At 34.1% G+C, this 10,972-nt stretch overlaps 1 protein-coding gene across 3 annotated transcripts; it reads left to right on the top strand.

Annotated features, from left to right (window-relative positions):
* Positions 1 to 488: 488 nt before the first annotated feature.
* LOC105221937 (kelch-like protein 1) lies at positions 489 to 10,717 on the top strand. 3 transcript variants are annotated; one of them, XM_049447142.1, is made up of 8 exons: positions 489 to 855; positions 5,111 to 5,207; positions 5,266 to 5,437; positions 5,507 to 6,236; positions 6,310 to 6,614; positions 7,043 to 7,247; positions 9,570 to 9,671; positions 10,405 to 10,717. In XM_049447142.1, the coding sequence occupies exons 3-8, from the start codon at positions 5,286 to 5,288 to the stop codon at positions 10,615 to 10,617; spliced, it is 1,707 nt and encodes a 568-aa protein (XP_049303099.1). In that variant the 5' UTR covers positions 489 to 855; positions 5,111 to 5,207; positions 5,266 to 5,285; the 3' UTR covers positions 10,618 to 10,717. The 3 variants fall into 3 exon arrangements, with proteins under 3 accessions (XP_049303099.1, XP_049303098.1, XP_049303097.1); XM_049447141.1 differs by having other exon boundaries at positions 5,100 to 5,207; XM_049447140.1 differs by lacking the exon at positions 489 to 855 and adding an exon at positions 4,157 to 4,448.
* The last annotated feature ends 255 nt before the right edge of the window (positions 10,718 to 10,972 follow it).

The raw sequence follows: 10,972 nt of genomic DNA, 5'->3' as shown, positions 1-10,972 counted from the left end.
ACAAAAACTAAAATAAATATAAAAAAATCGGGTACAATTCCATTGTAAACATTAACAATACAAGTCATAACAATCAACTTGTAATTATTTAAATATAATATAAATATTTTTTTTATAAAATTGGAAACCGTTAATAATATATTGATACAGTAATTAATATTTTGGACAAAACTGATTAAATATTAAATTTAGGAATTTAATTAAAAAAAAATTTGAATATTTTATAAAAATATTGTTAAAGTTATAAATTTTAAAACCTAACACGGCAACACGCTATAGCAGATTTGAGGCAGAATATTTGGGGGCAACCCGTACTAAGTGGGGCAACCCGTAGTAAGTGACTAATTTGTAGTAGATTTTTGTGTATGTGTTAGTGAATAATGAAGGATTGGTTACTTGTAGGTTTATACAATGGTTTCGTACCATCTTATCCATGACTGAGAGGCGGTTACGTTCGTTACTCCACTGTGTATTGATTAAGGAAAAAAAAACGCTCGCAATTTGCGTTGTGACCAGAGATAGACAACAAATACTAAACTATTTGATTTCTGAACTATTCAAGAAGGAAGGAAAACGACTCAGCGTTCTTATTAGCTTTGAAGAATTGACACAGCTGGTCATTAACAGATTGCGCAATAAACTCGTCAGATCTTTCTCGGTCCTCTTTTTTCGATATCAAGAACGCATTCAAATTCGCCAACTGATCGATCAATTTGTTGTCGTCAATATGAACATTTTTCGAGACTAAAAACTGAATCGTCTCAACAACTTGTTCATCGCCGATTCAGGAGGAAACCAGAGAATCAGTGCATTTTTCACGAAAATCGAGGAATCAGTGCCGAAGGTCAAAATCAGGTAATTTCCTGACAAATCATATGGTAACCCTTCACATGTATCAGTGATGGTATTTGATAATTGTTCCAAATTTCGTTCAAAAAATGTGCGAAAACTAAGTTAATAGTGCCGAAATTAATCAGATTCGATTAAATTAATTATTACGTTTTTTAACAATGCATTTTAACAAAAAAATCAGTAGCAGCGTTTTGATATATTTATATTACTTTTACTTTTACGTAAAGCTTTTTCGTTTAGCCCTATTTTATTTCTACCCGGGGATTCCCCCAAATTTGTGCGCAGAGCTTGGTTTATTTATACATATAGATGCACATACATATGTATGTATGTATGTATGTGCATATGCAATTAAAATATCCGAAAAAGTGCTTCTTGTTTGCTGCGTTGCTCTCGACGCGCTTTTATTATTTGAATCATTTGTAAGTATACATACATTTTTATAATGTGTTACCGCAACGGTATCTATTAATTGTGGCTAATATTATAATCTTTTTGATCTAAATTTTGTCAGGATTCAAAAGCTAGACGAGGTGTATTTGTGTTTTATCTACTTGGATAACTGCAAAAAATATGAAATACAAAATAGACTGAATGACATAGAATTTGATGCTTTGAACTCTTTATGAGTATATTCGTAAGATTGCTTTTATTTTGCTGAGAAATTATTTTTGGTTTTATTTTTATTTAAAAAACGTATAATTATTAAAATTATTACCAAACCAATTGGACTTAATAATTAATAACTTCAATTTAGCCCACAAGTTCATCCTCATCTATCTGTAGACAAAGTAATGGTTAACAAGTAAGGAAGGGCTAAGTTCGGATGTACATAAGTGAATACTTCATACTCTGGCAATTTGCAAGGATTAAAACCGAGGAAATCCATTCAGGTATTGGCATAACTTTTTATAAAAAATAAATTAGGATTCATTGTTTGACTCGAGAGTGGATTACAAACAAATTTTGTATTTTATTAAGCTATTTTACAGGTCCTAGACTCACTTAGTTTTATTACTATACTCGTATTTTCCTATCCGTCAGTCAATGATTTAAAAATCATCGTCAATCGAAGAGTCTAAATTAAATATAAAGTGAGGTGCAAAGCGTCAACTAGGGGATAGGAATTTATTATATTATATTAGGGATATAAGGTATAGACCAAAATCTAAACTAATGTCATTCATAATCAACCGTAAACGACATAATTTTCATATTGGCTTCTATAAAGCCATTGGATAGTAATCCAGGATGTAAAATTCAATGCATCTTTAAGAAAGGGGAGTGGACACATCGCACATCCATTTCGCACTTCCGTAAGAAAGGTTAAAAAATGCGCCCTGTGTTAATTTAGTTGGAATAGCTTTATTGCTTTCGAAGATATTTATAATTAAACTTTTTAGATTCGAAGCATATGTAGGTGCCGCTTCTTACTGTGATTTCTTGTTCCAAACTAAAAAGAAAATTATTATACTTTGTAGCAATATGTTGCAAGAGTATAAAAATAATATTTGCATTGTAGAAATGACGATAATTTTACAATTTGTTATTCTATCCACCTTGATGGAAATAAACTATTACCATATACATACATACATACATACGTACATATGAAAGTATTGCGCACTATTACTTATATTTCTTCAAATATTCTATTCTTTAACTCGCAAATAAAAATTTTACTACGAAGAGATTTTAGATATGTATGTATATGTACATACTTACATATGTATGTATGTACATATGTTATGAAAAAACAGGCACAAAAAGTAGTTGATTGTGCGTAATGTGCCAACTCCAGTTGAAAGGTCGGAAAAATGCTCAATTGTGCGTACTTTTCCATCACTGATGTGTTCCTCCATCATTCAGTTCTCGTTGATCAGACTTTATTCGATCACTAATCACAGAGCAGTATGTTTTACAATGAACGGATAATTGATATTTTAACTAAGTTTTAAATAAAGAGTAATATAAAAAATAATAGAGAAAACATTAACTATAACAAAAGCTATAACACCCTTCACAAATATTACTGAAATCAAATGATAACATTTCCAATACAAGCATTTGATTCCGATCGTTCGGTTTGTTTGGCAGCTACATATGTACATATGTACATATATGCTATAGTTCGTGTATATGCAGACAGGCGGACTGACATGGCTAAATCGACTCAGTTAATCGACATTTCCTACGGGGTGTTACGAACTTCGTGGAAAACTCAATACATATTGTTCAGAGATTTCTATTTGCATTGAACTGCTTTTTGCGGGTTCGAAAAGTAATTCAACTAAATATTCTCATTAAAATTATAAAGTACATTTGAAACTTACTGTTTCCCGAACAATCAAACTATGTGGACTGCTACTCCGATCTAATATCGTGATATTTATTGAACGTATGGGGCATTCAATATTGATGGATTGCGAAACTCTTTTTAATAGCAAAACTCTTTTTAATATCTTGCTTTCAAAAACTCTATTTATTTCGAATACATGCAGACGTGATAGTTATTGAACATGTACCTGTAGCATTCACTCGCAATTCATCAATCATCAATATGTATCACAATCCATATTTCACAATAAATATCGTAGGTGTAAACAGGCCTCTATCAGTTGAGTTTCGCTGCAGAAAGGCATTGGTGAATGCTAAGATAGCAGCGCACCTACACACATAAATATGTACAGTAGTGGTCACAAGTTAAAGGCATTAATTTTTCCTCAATAAACTGTTCTAATATCAGATTTCGTTGGACAAAACCTTTTTCTTTCAATGTTTGAAAAAATTCATGAATAGTTGGCTCCAGAAAACTTATCGAATTAGACGCACTTTACGTTTTTTAATATTGTGTTAAATAGTTATTATGTAATTGTTATCAATTATTTTGAGTGAAAATTTAGAAATCATTGAAATTGGAGCAAAAATGGGGAAATAAGTGAATAAATCAACCCAAAAATATGTTTCTTCCACTCACAAATAAAATACGGCTTCAAACCTGTTGATAGATATTTAAAAGATCCAGAGGCATATGAAAAATTACCAAAGTTAACTGTTCAACGCACAATTAAAAATTTCGAATCTTCTTAAATAAGAATAAAGAATAAACTAATTTTCATGCATAAAATTATTTACTTTAAGAGAGCCTATGCTACTGGCCAAGAAAAAAATTTATTTTTAAGTTGATCTAAACATGTGTTTGCCAACACTCCTTTCTTTAAATCTTTTGAATATGTTATGATGAAGTACCATTGATTACCAATTCTATTTTATTGAATTCATAACAAAAGTTATTAGCTGAATGCTAACGCAGTACGGATGCGACTAATTTATTGGCGGGGAGTGTGTGTTTATACATACATATAAACAAATGGGGAAATAACTCAAAGTGCCGTTACTTTCGAGTGAACGTACGCTTGTTAGTCGCGCCGGCGCAAGCATGGATAATGCGCTAGTCAGCTTGTTGGCTGTGATCATTCTGCGTATTGTCCTTATAAAACATTTTGTTGGGAGTTGTTGAAGAAAAATATTCTGATTTACAGCAGCGTGAGTAGCAAGGTGATTAAGTCCAGTTTTATTTAGTTTGTTGTGTTGTGGTAAGTGTTCTTACATACTATACATATGTATACATTTACAATAATATATAATATGTTAAAATATTGTTTCTACATGCTATTGTTATAAAGTGAATAAAATCGTCATATTAATTTACCGGTTTCTGGTAAAGCCTAGCAAAAGATAAGGCTTCTTTATAAACCGAAATATCAAGCTGGTCCGACGCAAAGGTAGAGTCAACATTTTAGATTTCAATGCAATGTCACATTTCCAACGCTTACATTAATACTAACAAATGGTCAAGTGTTGTTGATAGGGAAATGTTGTTTCATAAAACTTAAAACTGTGCTGTGGCACTGTGCACTTTATGGTACAAGTATTACTAACTTCATACACAAATATTTTACAACATTGACACCTGCGTTTAAAATTGTTGATTAAAAATTATGATGCAATAAACAAAATAGCGTTGCTTTCCAAAACCATTATTTTGGGAGAAAATTTAAAATGTGGGAAAAGATCTCCATGTATCAATTATAGTACTTGTCCAGATCTAATATTAAACGTAAATAAATACAAGGGTGACAGATATTAAGATTATTAAGAGGTTTTGGTGTATTTTATCCACATATAGAAATTGTTAAACATTTCATTCAAAGCTGCAATAACTACAAATAATGAACTGTGATTAGTGTATTGCCAGGTTCGGAATCCAACGCGCTATCAAACTTGCCAAGGTGACAGTCGCTCACCGGACAAAGATCTAGTATACGCTATTCAACTTTAAAGCAAACTTCCAGGTGAATTTACTTATTTATTTCTAATATTTCATTCAATATTGTTTTTTTCATAACAAAGGGGAAGTTCAATAAATAATAATGGCTACACGTTCTATAGAAAAACATGCTCTACAGAGTAGTTCGAGTACGCAGAAACGTTTTATGGAGAAATTAATGCGGAAAATATGTTGCTTCTATGACAGACAGTATCTAATGGATGTGGCATTTAATGTTTTAAACTCAACGTGTCTGTAAGTATTATTTTGTCTTCAGCTTATATAGAATTACCGATTCCTATATATAATTTTTGTTTTGCCCAGTATACCCGCGCATCGTTTGATACTATCAGCAACGAGTCCTTTCTTCAAGAACCTTTTCAATGCTGATCAATGCATTAGTTCCACCGTCGAAATAAATGATATTGATAGCGATATTTTAGAGCGCTTAATAGTCTTTTGCTACACCGGCCAGCTGCTGATTACCGTTAGCAATGGCGGTGCGATGCTAAAGGCGGCAATCGTTTTGCAACTGGACGATGCCATAAGCACTTGTGTGGACTACATTGTAACGCATATCAATGATTACACATTTCAGTGTGCTTATACACTAGAGCGTGAAACGGAATGTGAACTACTTAAGCAAAAAATCATCGAATACGAAATACAGAATTTCATGAAGGTGAGCCAAAGCGACGAGTTTACGAATTTTGATGTTGAAAAATTGCAAGGCATTCTCGAATCTGACAATTTGAATATAACTCGTGAGGAAGATGCCTATGATGCCATAAAACTCTGGATTAACCATGATGTTCGAGCTCGTCAAGAGCAGCTACCACTTTTAATAGCTTCTCTGCGGCTTACCCAACTACCTACGGACTTTCTGTTGACACACATACTCCCATTACCTGGTTGTGAGCTACTGGCCATGAAAGCGGTGTTGTGGATCAGTGAGCCTAAAGCACGGTCTAAGATAAATATCCGATTTACAGAACCACGGGTGTTCAGTGCTGGAAATTGTAGTGAGCCAACTTTGCTGGCGGTTTGCTCCAAGGTAAGCGCGCGCAGCGGTTTGAATTCCAAGTTTAATACCTTTAATTAGTAAACGTCCAATATTTTTGAAATAGATGAATAGTTCACACTTGCTACAGTATAACAAGGCTGAGGATAAGTGGCAAGACTATGCGAGTATAAAATTCGATTACCGGTTTTTTAGTACTATTTTAAAGGATGATAATATATTATTCATTGGGGGTTGGAATAAAGATACAACATTCAACAATGTCCTCTGCTGGAATATACGAAATAAAACATGTCGAAATTTAGAGGCCATGAACCAAGCAAGATACTGGCATTGTGTTGTCGAATTAGACGAGAAAATCTACGCGATTGGTGGTCGTGTGGGTAATGAAAGCCTGTCGTCAGTAGAAAGGTAAATACATATGTATAAATCTGTAATGAATTACTTAACGACGACGATTATGAGCTTTAACAATTAAAGGTTCCCTTTAAGTCTAATGGCGAGGGCACTTTAGATAAGATGCTTTATGGTAGAATGCATGGACAAAAACCGTTATATATTTAAGAAGGTATAAATTGAGGAATACACTAGTGATCATCAAAGGGATTTTGTCCCAAATATCTAAATTCTAGAAATATGATAAGGTGAAGTTGTCAGGACACAGAGCATGCGCAGAGGGTTATAAAACGTCATAGCCTTGCCTCTGGGTTTAGGTACATTATGACGCTCTGACATTGACAACGTTTTTGTTTTAGAAGTTTTTTTAAGGAATGAACAATGCAACACATTATATTTCAATTCAGAGATTTGTACTCATTTTTCTTATTGTTTATTTCCAGATATACGAAATCCGATGGTTGGGAGTTCGTTGACAGTTTGATTGTGGGGCGAGAGGGTGCCGGTGCAGTATCTTTGAATGGGAAAATATACATAGTGGGCGGTCATTGTGGTAAAAGTTCTTTAAAATCCGTCGAATGCTACAACCCGGATTCGAATACCTGGACTCTTTGCGCAGATATGAAATCATGTCACTATTTGCCGGGGGTAAGTTTGATTTAAATTGTTATTATTCAAGTTAGGAGAACAAATCAAACAGTTTGTCTCTTTTTATACACATAGTATTTACAATAGTTTTGTTCACAGAACGGTTGTATTTATCACTGAGTTAGATATTGGGTTATATTGTATATGTAAATGATCAGGATGATGAGGCGAGTCGAATCCCGTGTGACTGTCTGTCTGTGCAAGCGGTATATTGAATAATATTTAAGATATGTAAGTAAGATAAGTAATAAAATGTGGTACACGTGTTCCTTGGCAAAAAAGTGGGGGCGAGTCCATAAGTGGGTGTACCACCGCCATGCCCATAAATGCCATAACTAAGCACTAAATTAAGATATAACACTGTAATTTGACACTGAGGGTCTCAGTGGGAAGGGGAACTCGTGCGATCTTAAAAAAATGGATGAAATCGGGTAATGACCCTGCCCACTCTTCATATAACGGCTCGGTTAAAAACTATTAAAGGCGCGATAAATCAAAAAGTAAATACTCCAGAGGAATTCATTTTTTCACCGGGGATGATGCAATAGGAGCCGCTGTCAAAAAGGGCGATAGGCGTGACACTACCCACATATCAGTTGAAAACCATATCTTCGGACCTATCCGAACAATATTATCTTAACATTCCTATGTTCTAGTTCCTATGTTCTAGTGTGAATATCGGTCAGTCTGTGAGATATATTATAGAAATGCGGAGAGAATCCTTTTCTAATTATAGTGTGCTGGTTTGTCAAAAATGGGTTGAATCGAAATAATAATTTCTATATTTCTTTCGTTTTTCTAATAACTGTGCGTCTTTGGTAAAGTTGGTAAAATCGGGCGAAGAGTTGCTTTATCCTTATAACTTACAAACCGTATGCACCTGAAGTTATTTTCCTGGCTTTGATCTTGAAAAGTTGCAAGAGTATGACCTGTTCGGTTACACCAGAATGTAGCCCTACCTTACTTGTCAAATATACGACTCACAATTTTAGATCATTTGACAACTTAAGAATAGGATGGCATTTTAGGAATGCAGTTGGACCCGTGGTCTATTGTGCCCTCTTCAGTTATTACAACACTTCATATCATCCAGTCATATTAAAGCGTCTTAGATTAATAGTTGACGAACCAAAAAGTGTCCCAGTAAAACATCTGGCAAAAATTAACTAAACATTCAAAATAGCCGAATCTTTGACTTAAAAGAATTTAACGCCAAGATTTGTCCCAGACGGTGTTTTTGGATCAATTAGCGGCTTACTTATGGCACTTGTGGGCGTGGCAGTGGTTCGATTACGCCCCTCCCATCTACGAAGTCGTCCTCATTTTTTGTCAAGGAATACGTGTACAAAAATTTCGCTATTCCTTCAAGTACAGCACTGACAGACGGACAGATAGTCACTCGCCATTAAACTCGTCAACGTAAGCTACGGCTGCATCGAAGCTTTGAAGAGAAGCTATGAAGAAAACTCATAAACTGAGAGACTAGTTCGCGTATAAGTATATGTCCAGACAGAAGGACGTGGCTAAATCGACTCAGCTCGTCATGCTTATCATTTATAATCGTATATATTTTAGAGGGCCTACGACGTTTCTTTTTGGGAGTTACACACATCTTGGCACAATTAATATACCCACTCCAGATGACGTCCGTTAGCATCACATCCAATGATGAGAAAGAAGCTGTGCCTTGTGCAATAGTCGACCAACTTTGTTGTTTCTTATGTTGCCATTTCGGTTGACGCAGGGGGGAAATAGACCGATTCATGTACCACATATCCACCTTTATTACTCCACAATATTCCAAAAAACAAAGAAAGTTAATATCTTTCCTTAGTACCATACAGTCTCTGGGTCTCTCACAAGAAATATTCCAAATTACCATTCGATGTTTCTGTGAGACCTTCAACATCTCCTTATATTCCTACGGTTTCTGAATGAAGAGGGCTCCCAAGTTGTTCGAAATAATTCTGTTCAAGGTAGCGGCCGATTCTGCAATTTCTCCATGCAGGTTCACTCGGACTAATACCCTGAACTATGTATGAGCTGACAGCTCTTGGTCATCGGTCATTCAGAACTTCTATTTTTAGTATATATGGATCTAAGAAACCAAAATGTATATTTTATATTACTTTGGAAATACATACTGTCGCTCTTCTTGTTTTCACCGATTTAATCCTTATATATGATTTTGAAATTCTAGGAGAAAAAATATTCACTCGGGAAATAATGACCAAAAATTGTCTAAAAGGAAATAAAATTATAACTGATTATCTTACATATATCCAACAAAAGTAAATAATGTATTGCTATTTTTTATTACAGGTAGCTGCACATAATGGTCATATTTATGTATTAGGTAGTTGGTGGCGTAAAAGTAGCAGAACTGTTGAACGTTATGATCCTCAGCGAAACAAATGGTCTCAGGTATATGGTATTAAGTTGATTTTTTTCTAATCGCTCCATATGAAACTCATACCCTATTACGGTTTTCAACTCCACTCAGTTGGATTGAAATCGAAGCAATTCAATTCAAGTTTTGTTTAAGGCTTAAATGGCTTTTAAATATTGAGGAATCATTTTTGTTTTTTTTTTTTTGCTAAATGAGATGAAGGATCATTACCACAAAATCTCCTATTCCTTGCTGACGGTAGTCAGTTTAAGTGATTTTAACTTTAGACTGACGATATCTATGATTGTTAAGAAGGTTTTAACGAAATATTATGGACACATTACTTGAAAAGAGTGGATAAAATACAAATGACGAAAGAAGAGCAAAAAATAATTTAATTTTACTTAAAGAATAATATAGCTAAAAATATTAGATTGTACCAACTCTCTAAATTCGAAACACGAATACGGTTCCTTCATTTGCCTTGTCTAGCTTCTGAATTTTTCTCCAGAGGCTCAACAAATGTCTCATCTGTCTAAGTATTTGTTCAAAATAACTGATTGAAGCAGTTTAAATGTTCAACAGTCTACTCTAGTCAATCCCATTGGCACATAGTTGAAAACCTTAATTCACAAAAAAGTTGAAGTGTGACGACATTTTAATCAAAACTTTTTTGTTTAAAGATTGAGTTTATATCTATGCATACTGAAAATGCAGCTAGGTTTAAACCGTAATAGGGGCCTAAAATTTTTTGATATGATTTCGCAGATTTATTGTTTGGAAGGTGTCTATGGCAATATCGTTGGCGTATCGCTAGATTATAAACTATGGGCTCTTGGTGGCACCTCTAATTCTGATGACAAGACAAGTGTATTAATTTATGACGAGAAAACTTACTGTTGGGAACAAAAGTGTTCATTATTAAGAAGAGGCAGATATTCCTGTTTTGTCGTACCTGCAGCTTTGCTGGCGTCTGAATGAATAAACAATGTTAAATATTTTTGTGTAATCAATTCACTTATAAGAAATATCAAAAATGTGCTTTATTTTGTCTTTTTGAAGGCGGTTAGACGTTGCACACGCTGGTCACAGGTATCGAGTGTAAATGTAGGCTGGCGCACTCATTTTTCGAAAAAACGATTGTTCAATTCACAACCTGTCGTAAAGCATCGTAAAATCGTAAAATTATAAAAAAAAACAAGTGTAAAAATTTATAATTTTACGATTTTACGATGCTTTACGACAGGTTGTGAATTGAAGAGATGTCATATTGTGTTTAAGCAACAACAAAAACTAAGTAGTTGGAGTAATATCGACCTGATTTTATCTATTAACT

Source organism: Bactrocera dorsalis, chromosome 2, assembly GCF_023373825.1.
Source record: "Bactrocera dorsalis isolate Fly_Bdor chromosome 2, ASM2337382v1, whole genome shotgun sequence".
NCBI classification, from domain to species: Eukaryota; Metazoa; Arthropoda; class Insecta; order Diptera; family Tephritidae; genus Bactrocera; species Bactrocera dorsalis.
The sequence above is the reverse complement of the archived record's forward strand: the minus strand, read 5'-3'. Positions and strand labels throughout refer to the sequence as shown.

Excerpts from the sequence above, each read along its gene's own strand:
- LOC105221937 (XM_049447142.1), top strand. The coding sequence starts at position 5,286 with ATGGCTACACGTTCTATAGAAAAACATGCTCTACAGAGTAGTTCGAGT. Across the intron at positions 6,237-6,309 it reads TGCTGGCGGTTTGCTCCAAG|ATGAATAGTTCACACTTGCT; the intron begins GTAAGCGCGCGC and ends TTTTTGAAATAG. Across the intron at positions 9,672-10,404 it reads AGCGAAACAAATGGTCTCAG|ATTTATTGTTTGGAAGGTGT; the intron begins GTATATGGTATT and ends ATGATTTCGCAG.